The sequence below is a fragment of the Sphaerodactylus townsendi genome, linkage group LG07 (assembly GCF_021028975.2).
Source record: "Sphaerodactylus townsendi isolate TG3544 linkage group LG07, MPM_Stown_v2.3, whole genome shotgun sequence".
NCBI lineage: Eukaryota > Metazoa > Chordata > Lepidosauria > Squamata > Sphaerodactylidae > Sphaerodactylus > Sphaerodactylus townsendi.
Window position 1 is genome coordinate 247,501 of NC_059431.1, and position 19,100 is coordinate 266,600.

The following is a 19,100-nucleotide window of genomic DNA, read 5'->3' on the forward strand; positions in this document are numbered from 1 at the left end:
TCCTTCACTACGGTCACTTCTTTAGCACTTTGTTTTTTTAAAAAATGAAGTTTCTACTCTGTCTCAGTAAGAGATGTTAGAGTGGTCAGTTGAGGTACAGCGATTGAGAAATGCTTCTGCATTAGAATATGAGAATTATCATTCATTTTTATGCTCTGCCTTGGTGAATTGTTGAACGGGGAACTTTAATACAAGAGCATTTATAGTTCATTGAATGGCTATCATCAATACCGGTCTTTTGCAAACTGGTAGGCACTAGGACCCAGGAGGAGCATTGAACATCAAAGAAGATCCAGCATGTTAAGAATATAGAAGAAGAAGAGTTTGGATTTCTATCTCCCCTTTCTCTCTTGTAGGAGACTCAAAGGGGCTTACAATCTGCTTGCCCTTCCCCCCTCACAACAAACACCCTGAGAGGTAGGTGGGGCTGAGAGAGCTCCGAGAAGCTGTGACTAGCCCAAGGTCACCCAGCTGGCGTGTGTGGGAGTGCACAAGCTAATCTGAATTCCCCAGATAAGCCTCCACAGCTCAAGTGGCAGAGCGAGGAATCAAACCCGGTTCCTCCAGATTAGAATGCACTACGCCACTGACATCTTAACCACTACGCCACTGACATCTTAACCACTACGCCACTGACATCTTTTTCTGAGACAGACTGTAGTTACGTTATCAAGAAGAGACTGAAGCCACCCATGGGAGATGCAGACAGAAAATCTCAGGTTCATTCTCTGGCACTTCCAGTTAAAAGGGCCTAGTAGTAGTGGAAAATGAACTATGTGCTCAATGAAAAAGGTACAGCCTCTTTTTGGAAATGTCAAAATGTTACTACTAGAGCAGTGGTGGCGAACCTATGGCATGGGTGCCAGAGGTGGCACTCAGAGCCCTCTTTGTGGGCAAGTGCAAAGAGAGCCCCCCCCCCCCCCCACACACACACACATCTAGGCCGGCCTGGGCCGCTGGGCTCGATTATTAGCATTAAACCTAAGACATAGTTTTGAGGAAGCAGTGTAGGTAACCCTGTTAAGCGCTGTTAAACCCCACTGATTTTCATGCGAACAACTAAAGCGCGATCCTTTTCCTGGGAGTAAGCTCGGTTGCTGGCAACGGGGCTTGCTTCTGAGTAAACCCTCCTAGGGTCGTGATTCACCCGTCGGAAGAGTTGCACGGTTGCGTCAAAGCAAAGCCACCGACGACCACCAAGCTTACTCCCGAGTAATGCACGCCTCAGAGTCAATCGTTTTTTCTAAACAAAAACCTCAGTATTCAGGTTAAATTGCCGTGTTGGCACTTGGCAATAAATAAGTGGGTTTTGGGTTGCAATTTGGGCACTCGGTCTCGAAAAGGTTCGCCATCACTGTACTAGAGCTATCCATAACCTTGTTCCTTGGCATTCTGCAATTAAAGCACTGATACTTTAATATCATTAAAATGCCTAATAGCCCAATTTCATATGCTGAGTTGGTATATTCCAGTGATGGCGAACCTTTTCAAGACCAAGTGCCCAAATTGCAACCCCAAACACGGCCATTTAACCTGAATACTGAGGTTTTAGTTTAGAAAAAACGGTTGGCTCCGAGGCATGCGTTACTCGGGAGTAAGCTTGGTGGTAGTCAGTGGTTTGGCTTTGAAGCAACCGTGCAACTCTTCCAACGGGTGAGTCACAACCCTAGCAGGGTTTACTCAGAAGCAAGCCCCATTGCCAGCAACCGAGCTTATTCCCAGGTAAAGGATCACACTTTAGTTCTTCGCATGAAAGTCAGTGGTGTTTAACAGCGCTTAACAGGGTTGTCTACACTGCTTCCCCAAAACTTGGTCTTAAGTTTAATGCTAATAATCGAGCCCAGCGGCCCAGGCCAGCCTAGATGCGTGGGGAGGGCACTCTGCGTGTGCCCACAAAGAGGGCTCTGAGTGCCACCTCTGGCACCCGTGCCATAGGTTCGCCACCACTGGTATATTCTATGCTGTTTAAGCCATAAAATGTTTAAGCCTTCATAAGGAAATATTGCAAATATTTCAGCTTCCCCCATGACTTCAAACATTTCCAGGAAATTTTACACAACAAGCCAAAAACCGCCATGTCAGATGCATGCAACAATAAATTTGCTGAGTCTTTCTAGTGTCACAAAACTCTCACAAGAATCCAGTGTGGTAGAGTGGTTAAGAGCAGGTGCACTCTAATCTGGGGAATCTGGTTTGATTCCCCACTCTGCCACTTATCTGGTGAACTAGATTAGCTTGTGCACTCCAACACAGCTGGGTGACCTTGGGTGAGTAAAATTCAGAACTCTCTCAGCCCCACCTACTTCACAGGGTGTTTGTTGTGAGGGGGGGGAAGGGAAAGGAGATTGTAAGCCCCTTTAAATCTCCTTACAGGAGAGAAAGGGGGGGATTGGGTGTTTAAGCCACGATAAAGGCCTGCAAAATCTATTTCCAGTGCAGTCTACTGTAGGCAGGCGGTACCAGAAGTGAACATAAGAGCATAAGAACTAGCCTGCTGGATCAGACCAGAGTCCATCTAGTCCAGCATTCTGTTACTCGCAGTGGCCCACCAGGTGCCTTTGGGAGCTCACATGCAGGATGTGAACGCAATGGCCTGCTGCTGCTGCTGCTGCTGCTCCTGAGCACCTGGTCTGCTAAGGCATTTGCAGTCCCAGATCAAGGAGGATCAAGATTGGTAGCCAAAGATCGACTTCTCCTCCATCAATCTGGCCAAGCCCTTTTTAAAGCTATCCAGGTGAGTGGCCATCACCACCAACTGTGTCAGCCTATTCCAAACACCAATCACACGTTGCGTAAAGAAGTGTTTCCTTTTATGAGTCCTAATTCTTCCCCCCAGCATTTTCAATGGATGCCCCCTGGTTCTAGCATTGTGAGAAAGAGAGAAAAATGTCTCTCTGTCAACATTTTCTAGCCCAGGCATAATTTTATAGACTTCAATCATATCCCCCCTCAGACGTCTCCTCTCCAAACTAAAGAGTCCCACAAAAAAAAAAAGTGCCACAATTTTCCTTGGGAAGCATCCCTTTCTGCTTGACAATGACTAAGGTAGAGTCTGTTTGTTATTCATTTACTTTCATTCTTTTATGTTATTTATAGTCTACTACTTGGACTCACGGCGGATTACCCAGAGTGAGTCAATGCATTCGACAGGAGGGAATATTCAATGAACAGTGAAATAGCATTTGGGTTGTAGAACCAACCAGAAATCTAAAAACAGAGCTGAAGAAAAGAATAAGCATCAACGTGACACATAAAATAATGCACAGTAGCATCCTAGTTTCAGCAAGCTCAACACAGAAGAGGAAGAGAAGGAGAAGGTGGAGGAAGAGGAAGAAAAAGAAGATGAAGACTAAGATGAAGACGACAACAAGCAGTTTTGGATTGATACCCTGATTTTATCAACCATAAAGAGTCTCAAAGCGGCTTCCAAACTACTTTCCCTTCCTCGACTCAAACCAGACACCTTGTGAAGCAGGTGGGGCTGCAAGAGTTCGGAGAGAATTGTGACTAGCCCAAGGTCACCCGGCAGGCTTCATGTGGAGGAGTGGAGAATCGAACCCCATCCTCCAGATTAGATTCCACTGCTCTTAACCACTAGACCACGCTGGCTCTAATAATCTATCCATGACCTTGTGAAGCATTTTGCACAGCGTGACAATCATTTATCCGGTGTAGAAAAGCTCTGTCGAATAATTGTTTCGCAGCGCTTGTACAAAGCCAGGACGGCGACCGTCTTCCCGAGATCCTCAGACAGGCCGTTCCAGAAGGTGGGGGCCGCAATGGAGAAAGCACGTGTATGGGCATTACTCAGTGGTGGGATCCAAAAATGTTAGTAACAGGTTCCCATGGTGGTGGGATTCAAACTGTGGCGTAGAGCCGGTGAGGCTGGGCGAGGCACGACGGGGGCATGGCCGGGCATTCCGGGGGCGGGAATTTCTGGGCAGGGCTGTGGCAAGGACGCAGCTGCTGCGCCGGTCCTTGGGTGGGAAACGAATGCACGCAGGCGCAGGCTGCCACGCACGCTGGTGCACCTCCTGCTAGACTGCTTCAAGTTTTGCGCGCTACTGCTGAGAGGAGGGGCGTAACTAAGGCAAAAATCACGTGGCAAAATCGCCAATTAGTAACCCCCTCCCGGCGCACACAAATAATTAGTAACCTACTCTCGGGAACCTGTGAGAACCTGCTGGATCCCACCTCTGGCATTACTGCCCCCCATGTCCCCTTGTTTACACTTCCACAGCAGAGCTACTTACAACTGCAAGAGGTGCCGAATGACCTGCGCTGGGACGAAGCGCTTCTCGCTTTGGTTAGCTGCGTTCCACAAGACGGCCTCGCAGATGGACCCATCTTGGAAACGCCTCAGCTCTGAGCGCTGACCCCAGAACGTCCGGAACTCCACCGCCTGCAGGGGCAAATGTAAAGAGAATAGAAACTTTTGAGTTCCTACGAGGTAGAAAGGCAGCTGATAATTCTTTTTTTGAACAAATGAACCAACGAACAGAGCGACAGGAGAAAATTCTACAGAAAAGAGGCGTTCTTCCAAAGCATATCAAGTCAGCTTCCAGTCATTTGTTTCAAAAAATTTCCAGTCATAATACATGAATAAGGAGGGTCTAGAGCAGGGGTCTGCAACCTGCGGCTCTCCAGATGTTCATGGACTACAAATCTCATCAGCCCCTGCCAGCATGGCCAATTGGCAGCCACAGGTTGCAGACCCCTGGCTGGAGGATAGCGAAAGAATGCCATAATACTTACAAGCTTCACAGTTAACACCAATTTTGCTTACAATAAGTAAGAATCTATTTACACACGTGTTTTTAGGTTTACAGAAAACCAGCAGAAATCTATTTAACTTATTGTGCCCAGAGGTGGGATCCAGCATGTTCTCACAGGTTCCCGAGAGTAGGTTACTAACTATTTGTGTGTGCCGAGAGGGGGTTACTCATGGGTGATTTTGCCACGTGGTTTTTGCCTTAGTTACGCCCCTCCTCTCAGCAGTAGCGCACAGAACTTGAAGCAGCCTAGCAGGAGGTGCACCGGCGTGCGTGGCAGCCTGGCGCCCCGCGCAGTATCTTCAAGCTTCTGCCCATGACTCCAAGGGACTCTGCATGCAGCAGCTGCGTCCTTGCCACAGCCCCGCCCAGGAATGCCCCGCGCCCAGGAATGCCCGGCCACACCCCCGTCATGCCCCGCCCAGCCCCATTGGCGCTACGCCACAGTATGAATCCCACCACCATGGGAACCTGGTATAGCACGCAACACAGGGGCATCCGAGGGGGGAAATCCGTGTCCGGCCTCCCCAAAGGCCAGCCTCCAGCCTCTGTTGAAAAACCTCCAACGAAGGAGACTCCACCACTACCCGAGGCAGTGTATCTTGACCAGCTTACTGAGGACCAAGGGGAAGGGGCCACAAAGTGGGAGACCCACTATGCTGGGATACGGCAGTCTTTGACAGATTGAAAAAGGCCTTCTCATCGGAACCAATCCTCAGGCATGTAGAAGAAGAAGAGTTTGGATTTATTTCCCCCCTTTCTCTCCTGCAGGAGACTCAAAGGGGCTTACAATCTCCTTGCCCTTCCCCCCTCACAACAAACACCCTGTGAGGTAGGTGGGGCTGAGAGAGCTCCCAGAAGCTGTGACTAGCCCAAGGTCACCCAGCTGGCGCGTGTGGGAGTGCACAGGCTAATCTGAATTCCCCAGATAAGCCTCCACAGCTCAGGCGGCAGAGCGGGGAATCAAACCCGGTTCCTCCAGATTAGATACACGAGCTCTTAACCTCCTATGCCACTGCTGCTCCAGTAGACCTTCTGTAGTGCTTGTGAGTGCCTCAGATGCGGCGATGGGGGCCAGCCTCCTCCCGGGGGGGGGGGGGGGGGAATGGGAAACTTTACCCTTGCGCCTATCTGTCTGAGGTTAACTGAATGGTGGGGCGGGGGAGATAAAGAAAGGGGGATTATAAAAAAAGATCCTGGAAACTTGGAGGCATTGGTTAGAGGGGACTAAGAACAAGTTCGAGGTCTCAGAGAGATTTTTTTAAAAGATAGTCCAGAAAACCCAACTGAACTGAACAGAAGTATCCAACTCGAGCAAACTTTGTTCGCAGGAAAGAGAAGAGGTGTCAGGAAGAATCCTGACCTCCAGACAACGGACAACGTCGTGCGCTCACCTCAGGACGATCCGCTTCTGGCCCCTTCTCCAAGACGCTGGTGGCAAAGTCAGGACTCAGCAAAAGCCCAAACGAGAGGGATCCACTGTCTTTGTGCTTCGGGGGGTCAGCGTCGATTGGCCACTGAAAGAAAAGATGCAGGGAGCAGAGCTAGGAAGCCTCCTAAGAAAAACACAACTGCCTGCAGCACTTTCCCCAGAGTAGACCAGAAATGCAGTCTTTAAGAACATAAGAACTAGCCTGCTGGATCAGACCAGAGTCCATCTAGTCCAGCACTCTGCTACTCGCAGTGGCCCACCAGGTGCCTTTGGGAGCTCACGTGCAGGAGGTGAAAGCAAGGGCCTTCTGCTGCTGCTGCTGCTGCTCCCGAGCACCTGGTCTGCTAAGGCATTTGCAATCTCAGATCAAGGAGGATCAAGATTGGTAGCCATAGATCGACTTCTCCTCCATCAATCTGTCCAAGCCCTTTTTAAAGCTATCCAGGTTAGTGGCCATCACCACCTCCTGTGGCAGCATATTCCAAACACCAATCACACGTTGCGCAAAGAAGTGTTTCCTTTTATTAGTCCTAATAGTCTTTCAACCTCCTGCCAGCATTCCCACAGGTGCAAAGCTTAATCTTAGCTAAAAGTGGGTCCAATCCCAGAACCTATTTCTAAGTCTGCCATCCAGCTCTGGATGAGCTGAAGTTTATTATCCGATTTTACGATCCTCTGGAGATGCCAGCCACAGATGCAGGCGAAACGTCAGGAGAAAATGCTACTGGAACACGGCCATACAAACTGGAAAACCCACAACACCCCAGTGATTCCGGCCGTGAAAGCCTTCAACAATACATTGAAGTTTGTGTTATTTGTGGCTGCCTTTCTCGCTGGGAGTCAAAACACATTACACAAAATGAGTCAGTACCATCAACCAGGGTGGGTGTCAAACTCGTGGCCCTCCAGATGTTCAGGAACTACAATTCCCATCAGTCCCTCCCAACATGAGCATTGGCTCTACTGGCAAGGGATGATGGGAGTTGTAGTTCATGAACATCTGGAGGGCCATGAGTTTGACACTTAATGGGAAATGTGCCTTCCAAAATATCAATCCCAAAATTGCTAAACAGTAATGATCCTTCTACACTTGGGAGAATAGCCAATTATTTGCTGCAAGTCATGTCCTTAAGAGGTCTGTAAAATACGCAAGTATAAAATAATATTTAAATGTGAAATTACACCTCTGATACTCCTGGGTTATTATAGAAGGTGTATACAAGGAGCTCATCGTTATTTATTGTATTTTTATGGAAATTTAATTAATTTATAGTATTAATTAGTATATACCATTTATAGATCCTGGGGAAGTTTATACTTTTTTTAGTAAATAGGCTGTGAATAATGAATGGCTAGAAATATCTTAATCCTGCCTTTTCAGTGTAGTTGTACTATATCTGTTCACAATCCCGTGTACAATGGATTGGTCAAAATTTTTAAATCTATGTTATATTTTTATAAATGAAGTGTGATTTTAGAATGTAAAACTACTCATAGACGGCATGTACAACTCTTTTAAATTTAATAACAGTTTATATTCACGTTTGTATACCTCATGCCAATAAAGGTCTATTGTGATTGTGATTGAACATCTGGAGGGTCGCAAGTTTGACCCCTAACAGGATGTGACTTATAGAGGTCAAGACTACCAACCAGGGGCAAAGCGAAGGGTAAGTATTAACATGATACATTGAACAGATAAAAAAAATGACATTACAGCAAGAGATAGTAGGAGCTACTATACTATGCTGACAGAGGCTGATGGGAATTGTAGTTCCTAAACATCTGGAGAGCCGCAGGTTCCCTACCCCTGTACTATACACAGAGGTAAAGTCCAAAATCCCATTAATGGGTTCCCATTAGGAAAAGGGGGCTGGGGGAGAGACACAAATGGATTAAATTTAAAAATTTAATAAATTTGTTAGCCGCCTTGAGGGCCTTTGCGAGAGAGAACAGAAAGACAGGATAGACGTTTTGTAAAACAAACAAATAAATCAATAAGGATCAACTACTACAGTGATGGCGAACCTTTTCAAGACCGAGTGCCCAAATTGCGACCCAAAACCCACTTATTTATCGCAAAGGGCCAACAGGGTAATTTAACCTGAATATTGAGGTTTTCGTTTAGAAAAAACGGTTGGCTCCGAGGCGTGCGTTACTCAGGAGTAAGCTTGGTGGTAGTCGATGGCTCTGCTTTGTCACAACCATGCAACTCTTCCAATGGGTGAATCACGACCCTAGGAGGGTTTACTCAGAAGCAAGCCCCATTGCCACAACCGAGCTTACTCCCAAGTAAAGGATTGTGCTTTAGTTTAACAGCGTTTAACAGGGTTACGTACACTACTTCCCCAAAACTAGGTCTTAGGTTTAATGCTAATAATCGAGCCCAGCGGCCCCGGCCAGCCTAGATTTGTGGAGGGGGCACTCTGTTTGTGTGTGCCCACAGAGAGGGCTCTGAGTGCCACCTCTGGCACCCGTGCCATAGGTTCGCCACCACTGGACTACTACAAACCAAGGGAGCCAGAAGCATTAACCAGAAGCTCAGAGGGAGGGAAGGACGTTACCGGAGGGACCTGGGGGAGAGAGTGGGTCAGCAGCAGGATCCTCCGGGCCAGGCCTCGTTCCAACAAGCGGAGCAGGAAAGGCAGAGTCGCCGCGATGTAGTTCCCACCATGGTCCAAAAGTTCATTGAGAAGCTGCATCTTCTTGCAGGCGGCCTGCAGCTTTGAGACCTGCTTGAGGCTGGGGGGGAGCGCAGAGAGAGAGGGGGGGAGAGGGAGAGAGAGGGAGAGAGAGGGGGGAGGGGGAGGGAGGGAGAGAGGGGGGGAGGGAGGGAGAGGGAGGGAGGGAGAGGGAGGGAGGGAGGGGGAGGGAGGGAGGGAGGGAGAGAGGGGGGAGGGAGAGAGGGGGAGAGAGAGAGAGAGTTATTTCCTGCCAGCTGAGCGTGCAAAGAGCCTCTCGCCCAGCAAGGATCTTTACCCAACACTCTGCTCGCTCCTCTGAAAACAGAACCAAGACTATGAGGAGACAGGGGCCATATCAAGAGAAGTGGGACTGGGTAGCCCGTATATTTCAACCCGTGCATCTGCTTTGTACCATCAAGGTCAGTATTGTCTACTCAGACAGGCAGCTGCTGCCCATGGACTCAGGTGGAGGTCTTTCACATCTCCTGCTACCTGGTCCTTTTAACTGGAGATGCCGGGAACTGAACCTGGACCCTCTGGAGCAGCAGTGGCGTAGGAGGTTAAGAGCTCGTGTATCTAATCTGGAGGAACTGGGTTTGATTCCCCACTCTGCCCCTTGAGCTGTGGAGGCTTCTCTGGGGAATTCAGAGTAGCCTGTGCACTCCCACACACGCCAGCTGGGTGACCTTGGGCTAGTCACAGCTTCTCGGAGCTCTCTCAGCCCCACCTACCTCCCAGGGTGTTTGTTGTGAGGGGGAAGGGCAAGGAGATTGGAAGCCCCTTTGAGTCTCCTGCAGGAGAGAAAGGGGGGATATAAATCCAAACTCTTCTTCTTCTCTTCTCTGTATGCCAAGCAGAGGCTCTTCCACTTAGACACAACCCTTCTCCAACACACATATGAAGCTTCCCGAATATTCTGAATTAGACCATCAAGGGACGTATTGCCTACTCCCGTGGTCGCGAACCTTTGGCACTCCAGATGGTATGGACTACAATTCCCATCAGCCCTTGCCAGCATGGCCCATTGGCCTAGCCCATGTCTACCCCTCCTCCCCGGTACTAAACTTTTTATAATGATTCTTGAATCTGAAATGTTTTCAAAACGTTTTCTCCTTGCTGTGCGGTCAAATAAGGAATTGTTTTAGTTCTCCACCCTAATTTGTAGCTCCATGGCCCTGTTCTATTTTGCTATTCTCTTGCCATCCACCAGTTTATGCTGATTCTCTGGCTGCTCACCATTTTCTGTAGTTTCCAAAGCACGTTTTCTTACCTGCCATCACGGCTATCTGCCTTTTTCAGCCTTCAGTGCACAGTAATAAATTCATTGTAGCCTGACTTTTAAACAAATGTGCTGTTGCCATCTTTTTTTAAAAAAAATTGTCTGTTGTGAGTTCAACACTTTGTAGATTGAAATGATCGAAGTCTCGTCAAAGCATTGAATCCATGCATGCATATTTTTTTTAAAAAAAGGAAACGTTTTCAGTGTGAACTACTGGAAGCATTTTATTTTGATGAGCTAAAATATTTGCAGAACGTTTTGAAAGGCAGACAAAAACCCACATTCTGCAAACATTTTAAATGCTTCATGCAGAAAAGGCCCATGTCTGCTGTTAGGAAAACAAGCAAGACATTTTTTACATTGCAGCTTCAACTTGCAGAATATGATCTGCCAGAGCAGAGGGGCACAGGGCTCAAAACCTGGGATTGTTTTATTAATTAATTAATACACTAATTAATATTTAATTAAAATTTCATAGGTTCATGGGTTTTTTATACCGCCCTACCCCCAAAGAGCTCTGGGCGATGAACAACATAAAACACGTATATACAATAACCCTTAAATACATTAAAACAATTTAAAATGCGGCAATCGGTAACAAACAATGTCATAATAACCCTCATTAAAAACCTCCCCAAAGGGAAAACCGAGGTCCCATAGATGGTAGGAACCCAGAAAGATAAAGAAAGAAGAGGAGGGAGAGGCAGGGGGGCACCTGTCAGCGACTGGACACTCAAAAGTGGCCGAACAACTCCGTCTTACAGGCCCACGAACTCACAGATCCACTTGGGGCGGACTATCTGACGGACTAGTCCTTCCATCAAAATAACAAAGATGAGGATTTACCCAGAATGCCAATCTTCAGACCCTGCAAACTGTCTCGAATGGACTCATAGATTTCTGAGCCCCGAGTGAAATCGGCTTGGATCCTCATCGATAGCCGGCCATGTTTCTCCTCTAGGAAGGAAAAGCAGAGAGTTTCAAATTACTCCCTGGTACCAAACGGTGAAGTGTGGGAAGCGGGATGCTCCAATCAGACTGCAAACGGTGTTTGAGAATCTGATGGCTCATGAGCACCGCCGCGAATCTGCCTTACATTAGGTCAGTCTAGAGATCCGCTCAAAGAGATGGTGTTACACCTACTCTGGCTGCTTGTATGGTCTCACATGCAGAATAATGCACTTCAATCCGCACCAATCCACTTTGAAGCTGGATTTTGCACAATATGGAACAGCAAAATCACTTGCAAACCATTGTGAAATGGATTGAATGTGCATTATCCTTCTGTGCCCGAAAAGGGCCACTGTGACGACCTTCCGCGACTACAGTCCTTTTATTATTTATTTATTTATTTATTTATTTATTTATTATTTATTTATTAATTTTATATACGCCCTCCCCCTGAGGGCTCAGGGCGGTTCACAACAAGGTTTTAAACATACATTAAAACATAGTTGAAATATCAGTTACCTAAAACAGAACCCATTTAAAATGTGGATAAGTCTGGCTGCCACTCTCCCCCTCCTTGTGCCCAGGCCAGATGACTGGTAGATATATTTTTTTTAACCAGGCTGGCCAAACAGGTCTGTCTTGCAGGCCCTCTGCCAGAAACTCTGTAAGTCCCCACAGGTCCCACAATCTCCAGGGGAGCCTGTTCCACCAGGTAGGGGCCAGGGCTGAAAGGCCCTGCCCTCGTCGAGAGCCAGCCTGATCATTTTGGGCCAGGGATCACCCAGTAGGGAGATGACTGGGACTGAACCTTCTGCATGCCAAGCAGGTGCTGTAGCCACTGAGGCCACACCCTTTGGTGTACTCCACATTGCAGAGTTTGTGACCTTGGCTAGGCTGGGGGCACCATGGAGAAGTCAGGAACTAAGGAAGGAAAGTGCCGAAGGAAGGTGCTCAAAGCTCGTACCTTGCCTGGCGTTTTGTGCTCTGTGCATTTCTGCTCCTTTCCCCCTATCTTGGCGTTTGCGAAGAGTAGCCTTGGACGCTGCTCGCTTTAATTTGGAGATGACTGGGATGGAACCTGGGACCTTCTGCATGCCGAGCAAAGGCTGTACCACTTAGCCACAGCCCCTCCCCCCATGTTTTCTTTTTTCCAAACAATAGGGGCTGTTCATGTCAGACAGTAGAACAAAAATGGGAAAGCAAGAAGCGCCCAGACCTTCCCTGACGTTAGATGGGACAGCCAATTGTTCTCTGTGAGTAGTAAGGACAACCCTCCCCTTATCATCTTCCAATTTGACAGGTCCGCCTCTTGTTGGACTCTTTCATTTGGGGCAGTCTGGGCCTGGTAGGGGACATGACTGATTGGCCTGTGCCTATGTTTGGAAGATGCCCCCAGTGTTTGAACGGGCCACTGTTTGTGCCTTGGCACAAAAACCTGAGTTCTAAATAAAATAAAATAAGGTAGTGCTTTGTTTTGTCTTTCCAGCCCTCTGGCAGGGGGGGGGGGGCAGGCGTTGCATCAGTGTTTGAAGGGGGCATCGTTTGCAGTATGGCACAAACACAGAGTGGTCTTTCTCAGTGTCTCCCATATGCCAAAGTTTTGTGCAGAGCCTGTTGCAACCCTCCTCCACGTGGCTATGAGAGAGAGGGGGGGGGGTTAGCTAAGCTCCCCACCCCTCATGGGAAGTGCACTTTCTGTCCCTGGGACGTATTACAGGAAAACGGGAAGATTTCTTTCTGTGCCGTGCAGAGTGTTTTACAAATACAAGCCACCGGGTGGATGTGTTTCATCAGAGTTTGTGGCTAGAGAACTATTTTGTTCTCAGGGTGGCCAGATAACATTTTGAATATGATTGAAGTCTATAAAATTATGCATGGGGTAGAAAATGTTGACAGAGAGAAATTTTTCTCTCTTTCTCACAATACTAGAACCAGGGGGCATCCATTGAAAATGCTGGGGGTAAGAGTTAGGACTAATAAAAGGAAACACTTCTTCACGCAACGTGTGATTGGTGTTTGGTATATGCTGCCACAGGAGGTGGTGATGGCCACTAACCTGGATAGCTTTAAAAGGGGCTTGGACAGATTTATGGAGGAGAAGTCGATTTATGGCTACCAATCTTGATCCTCTTTGATCTGAGATTGCAAATGCCTTAACAGACCAGGTGCTCGGGAGCAGCAGCAGCAGTAGAAGGCCATTGCTTTCACCTCCTGCAGGTGAGCTCCCAAAGGCACCTGGTGGGCCACTGCGAGTAGCAGAGTGCTGGACTAGATGGACTCTGGTCTGATCCAGCTGGCTTGTTCTTATGTTCTTATGCGAGTAGAATCTATACCGTGGAAACTAGGGCGGGGACAAAATCTGAGTTTGGTGCCCCACCCCACCCAGGTATGGACGTCACCTCCCCACAATGACCAAACAATGATTTTTTTTGCACAGGCTCACAAAACACCTCCACCACCAATAAAACATACCCGACTTTCTCCTCCTGCTCTTTTCCTAATTGTGTCCTCCCACCAGCCTATGAGGTAGGTTGTTAGCCTGAAAACAGCTCCAAAGCCAGTGCAAGTGGGAATTAACTTTTAAGCATGTAAAATCTCTCACAAGTCACCCCCCCCCATCTGAAGGTTTACCAAACCAAACATCAGCATGCATCTCTGGAAGTCACCTCCTACCCCAACAAAACAGGCATGGCTCTCCCCACCACTTTCCTAATTGTCCTCACATCAACCCTGTGAGTGAGTTGCTATACAAGAAACAGCTCCAAGCCAGTGCATGGGAATTAACTTTTAAGCATGTAAATCTCTCACAAGTCACCCCATCTGAAGGTTTACCAACAAACATCAGCATCATCTCTCACAAAATCACCTCCTACCCCCCAGCAAAACAGGCATGGCTCTCTCCCCACCACTTTCCCTGGTGTGTCCTCACACCAACCCTGTGAGGTAGGCTGCTAGCCTGAGAAGCAGCTCAAGCCAGTGCATGGGAATTAACTTTTAAGCATGTAAATCTCACAAGTCACCCCCCCATCTGAAGGTTTACCAAGCAAACATCAACATCTCTCACAAATCACCTCCTACCCCCAGCAAAACAGGCATGGCTCTCTCACCACTTTCCTAATTGTGTCCTCACATCCAACCCTGTGAGGTAGGTTGCTAGCCTGAGAAACAGCCAAGCCAGTGCATGGGGAATTAGCACAAGCATGTAAATCTCACAAGTCACCCCCCCCATCTGAAGGTTTACCAAGCAAGCGTCAGCATCATCTTCAGTTCTGCAACTGCTGCTGCTGGGCTCCCTGCTCCAGCTTGCCTCTGTGCCTGCTGCTGGGAGAGGCTTCACAGAAATGCCACACTTAATTTAAAGTGAATAAGGCATGCTTGGGTTACTTAGGAGGGGAGGCGAAGCTCCCAGTCCTGCTGCTGGGGCCCAGTGGGACTTCTCCCCGCCCCTGGACACTCCAGGCCACCGTGCAAGTGGGCAAGGCTTCACGACAGGCACTGGGAGCAGTCTGCTGCTTCAGTGCCTGCTTTCTAGGGCTTGCTCAATCCCTGCGCTCTGTAGAGGATGTTTTAAGCTGCGTGACCTCAATCCCGATCGCCCAGGGACAAGGGAGTACCCCCCCCATATCCCTAGGCAGAGAGCCAGTGTTCTTATGTTCTTATTAATGCTCCCGCCTTCCCACTAATTATATGAGCAGAGGTTCAGATTTCCCACCCACCCCAAAGGTTGTGCCACTGGAAGCTGTTGAAAGCAGTAGGAAGCAAACCCATCTCTCTAATCCCCTTGGGAAGACCGTTTCCCCTGATCCCCTCAGTAAGCGGGTAAAAATGTGTATTTACACATCTCCAGGAAGGAGTTTGGCAGCCAATACTAGTATTTAGTAAGAAATCACAGAACAAATCTGTGCATTGAAAACAAGCAGTTTTCTGCCTCCTCTGTTCCAAGAAGAGCACCGCAATGCCCACTCTCTTATTTATTTGTAAATAAACATATTAGCTGCAAAATAATTTTTATTTATTCCTATATTTATTCATTTATGTATTCCTATAAGTATTCCTATATTTCTCCACCACCGGGAATTGCACCCCTTGATCATTTCTCCTGAAGTAGCGTGTCTGTGACTTAAAGCAGCTTTCAAGGGCTACCTGGTCCTGAGAAAATGACCAGTGGGGGATTCGAGACCACCTTTAGCAAAAAAAAAATATTTATGAATGTTCTCTAGCTTAAATGTTTCAAGAAGTAATTGACAACAAATAAAACAAACACAGCCAACAACTTCTGCAGGTAACATCCACATTACAGCAATCCACCCTCTTATTCTTTCACATCTTTGAGACCCTATTAGGATTTGACTCTATTTCTAATTTACTCCATGTTTCTCCCTATTTCTTTGGCATTTCTACACCATCTAATACTATAGATTCAGCACAGGTAGCCCCCTCCTCCCTTCTACAACTTACCTCTCATTTTAAAAGAAATACACACACACATATTTTAAATTCTTACAAGCACACTCTGTGTGATAACGCACAGACCAAATTCAGGGATGTGAAAAAAGCGTTATAGGGCAGATGTTCCCACAGAACTTGACCCCCAAATGCTTCTATTTGACTGACCCCGGTTAAACGAAAGTCTGTAAATTAACAGCTTTCCTCCTTTAACCCATGTTTCAAATGCTTCCCTGTTGCCGAGTCTGAGGAACTACAGCAAGCAGGCGTTCTGGATTCCCCTCCTTCTGTCCACCATTGTAAGGATTCTGCAGACAGCTGCCATTAGAGTGAATTCTCTATGAGTCGGTGATGGCAAACCTTTTTACCCCGAGAACCCGGTGCTTAAATTGCAACCCAAACCCACTTATTTATGCATAGAAGTGCCAACACAGTGATTTAACTTGAATACTGAGGTTTTAGTTTAAGAAAATATGGTTGGCTCCGAAGTTGCACATTATAGATGAAGCAGTGAAACAGCAGGTGAAGCGTTTCAAATGGGTGAATCCGACCCACGGAGGTTTACTCAAAACCAAGGCCATTACCAGCAACCGAGCTTACTCCCAGGTAAAGGATGCGTGCCAGGCTAGCCTAAATGTGTGTGTGTGGGAGATTTTCTGCCCCATGATGATGAACTCTGTGCACGTGTGCCCACAGAAAGGGCTCTGAGTGCCACCTCCGGCACCCATGCCATAGGTTCGCCATCACTGCTCTAGGTGGCCGCCATTTTGTGGGCGTGTAAGGGATTCTCGGATGTGCAGTTCACAGGGAAACACAGCTTAACTAATTAACCCGCATCTCCGTGGCAACCATCTCACGATTGTTTTGCATATTTTCACACCTCTGTTTGTTCTCTTTGCAACAAAGCAGCAACAGGCCAAACTGACTGTTCAGGTTTTTTTTTAAGTTGAGTCTGGATTCCTGGAACCCAGCTTGGGTTCTCTGCAGCCATACAGCAGCTACAGGGAAGGTGTTTTTTAAAAAAATAGAAGCGATCCCAAAGTTTTGGGACTGGATACCCTTGTGTAGTTGGTCACTGTGTGAACAGAATGTGGGCCTTGAGTCTGATCCAGCAGAAGGGTTCTTTGAGCGTTTTTTATGTCCTGCTTTTCGTGGGAACATAGAGCGTAGAACTAGCCTGCTGGATCAGACCAGAATCATCTAGTCAGCTCTCTGCTGCTTTCATGATGGCCCGCAAGTGCCCCTGGTTCTATTATTGTGGGAAAGAGAAAAATTTCTCTCTGTCCAGCATTTTCTACCCATGCATGGTACATAGACTTCAATCATATCCCCCCTCAGACCTCTCCAAACTGAAGAGTCCCAAACGCTGCAGACTCTCCTCATAAGGAAGGTGCTCCAGTCCCTCAATCATCCTCGTTGCCCTTCTCTGCACTTTTCTATCTCTTCGATATCCTTTTTGAGATGTGGCGACCAGAACTGAACACAGTACTCCAAGTGCGGTCGCACCACTGCTTTATATAAGGGCATGACAATCTTTGCAGTTTTATTCTCAATTCCTTTCCTAATTATCCCCAGCATAGAGTCTGCCTTTTTCACAGCTATCATGCATTGAGTTGACATTCCCATGGAACTATCAACTAAAACGCCCACTTGCTGTGGGGCCAATCAGAAGTGCATTACAAGCTGTAGTTTGGCTCATAGATGCCTTTATGTAGCATCACCCAGTTCCTATGTCTCTGTGGCGTTCTTGTTTTAGAGCAGAAAATCCTATTTCTGGATCATAGCCTTCCCCCAACAATCTCCTCACTTTTGTTCCAGTCCTATGTCACCCCAGAGCACCCTGTGGCAGAAGGCAATAAGTCTTTCTGTTTAGAAAAGAACATAAACAATTGCTAGAAAAATATACACAGAACTGCTCAACTCTTTGTTGTCAACAAGAGCCTATTTTGTTGGTCTCCCCACCCCTCCCTCTGATCTCAGTGATAAGACCAGCATTTATCTTCATATTCCATGGACCCCATAACGCCAGGTCTATTGCCTTCTCTGAGATGGACTGAGGCCCAGCTGAGAAGAACAAGTCTGGACAAACCCTCCCCTTGATGCCATCACATGCCCCCCCAGAAACAAAATCTCACAGAAATTGGGTTCCCTTTCAGGAGCAGTGGCGTGGGGGGGGTTAGAGCTGTGTATCTAATCACAGAGGAACGGGTTTGATTCCCAGCTCTGCCGCTTCAGCTTCAATGGAGGCTTATCTGGGGAATTCAGATGCTTCTGTACACTCCAGCACACGCCAGCTAAGTGACCTTGGGCTAATCACAGCTTCTCGGAGCTCTCTCAGCCCCACCTACCTCACAGGGTGTTTGTTGTGAAGGGGGGAAGGGCAAGGAGATTGTAAGCCCTTTGAGGAGTCTCCTGCAGGGAGAGAGAAAGGGGATATAAATCCAAACTCTTCTTCTTCTTCTTCTTCTTTGCCTAGTCCTCAATCATTGATAAAACCTCCGATAGACAACAAAGGTATGTTTAGACATGGGGCGCTACTGGATTAACTCATTACCCAGCAAAGAGACCTGAGTTCCGTTACCATCCCCAGTCGATAAAGTTTTCCAATCGCACTGACTGAAAGCCAGGCCAAATTGCAATTTCCTTCAAAATCCCTTATTGATGCAGAGATAGCCAAGAGTCACTCTTATTTGGGGTTTAACCCTTCACGAAAGGTTTATTTTTTAAAAAAAATCAGACTTTTTGTCAAACCCAGAGCTTACCTCAGGTTTGTAGAACAAATACCCTCCCTATTATTGGAACACGCCTGAAACTGTTGTGCATATCCTTTTTATCTGCCCTGTTACTTAATGTCAAGACACACCGTTCCCGACCTTGAGCCTGATTCCAAGCTAAAGAACCTCTATAATTTAAAGTTAGTACAACTGCTGGACCGTAGCCAACATGAGGACATTGAAAGCGTTGCAATCTTTTTATTGGAAAGGCTTAAGATGCGTGACTCGTCACCTTAATGATACCAATCTCTATCTCGTGTTCATTCTGTATCTGATTTTAAATCCTTTTATATTTCTCTTTTATCCAAATCCAAATCCAAAACCTTTATTAGGCTTTTCTCTTTTATATTTATTCTACTTAATGCCTAATAAAGGTTTTGTTGTTGTTGTTGTTGCTGCTGTTGTTAGAAAAATACCCCTATTTGTTCCTGGCCCCACTGTGTACATTTTTTGATCCACACTCCAAGCCCAGTTCAGACTTATTATATAATGCGAGGACTTTAAACAACAGGGCCTTCTTTTGCTCTCCTTGATTTGCAAATGTTCCCAGGTAAAGGGAAACAAGTCACTGCTCAGACCCCAGGCTGGGCACACAGCAAGGCGAAGAGCACAAGCCAGCAGCTATTTCAATCAGAAGGTATCAGAAGAAAAGGTCTTCTTTACTTTCCTGTGTGAGGAAAGAATTGGGTCTATGGCTGGTCGTGTCTTCAGCCACCTGCCATAGCCCTTTGCTCAATTCGGTGACATTCCAGTTCTGTGGGA

General features: G+C 47.2%; 1 protein-coding gene across 1 annotated transcript in view; it reads right to left on the minus strand.

The window, feature by feature from the left end:
- NOL6 (nucleolar protein 6) overlaps positions 1–8,944 on the minus strand; it is a 93,922-nt gene extending 84,978 nt beyond the window's left edge. Inside the window, exons 1-3 of the mRNA XM_048504709.1 lie at positions 8,769–8,944; positions 6,167–6,289; positions 4,254–4,402 (exon numbers count right to left, since the gene is read on the minus strand). Coding sequence (XP_048360666.1) covers positions 4,254–4,402; positions 6,167–6,289; positions 8,769–8,906 — 410 coding nt within the window. The 5' untranslated portion in view covers positions 8,907–8,944. The remainder of the gene's footprint in view (positions 1–4,253; positions 4,403–6,166; positions 6,290–8,768) is intronic.
- Positions 8,945–19,100: the final 10,156 nt, after the last annotated feature.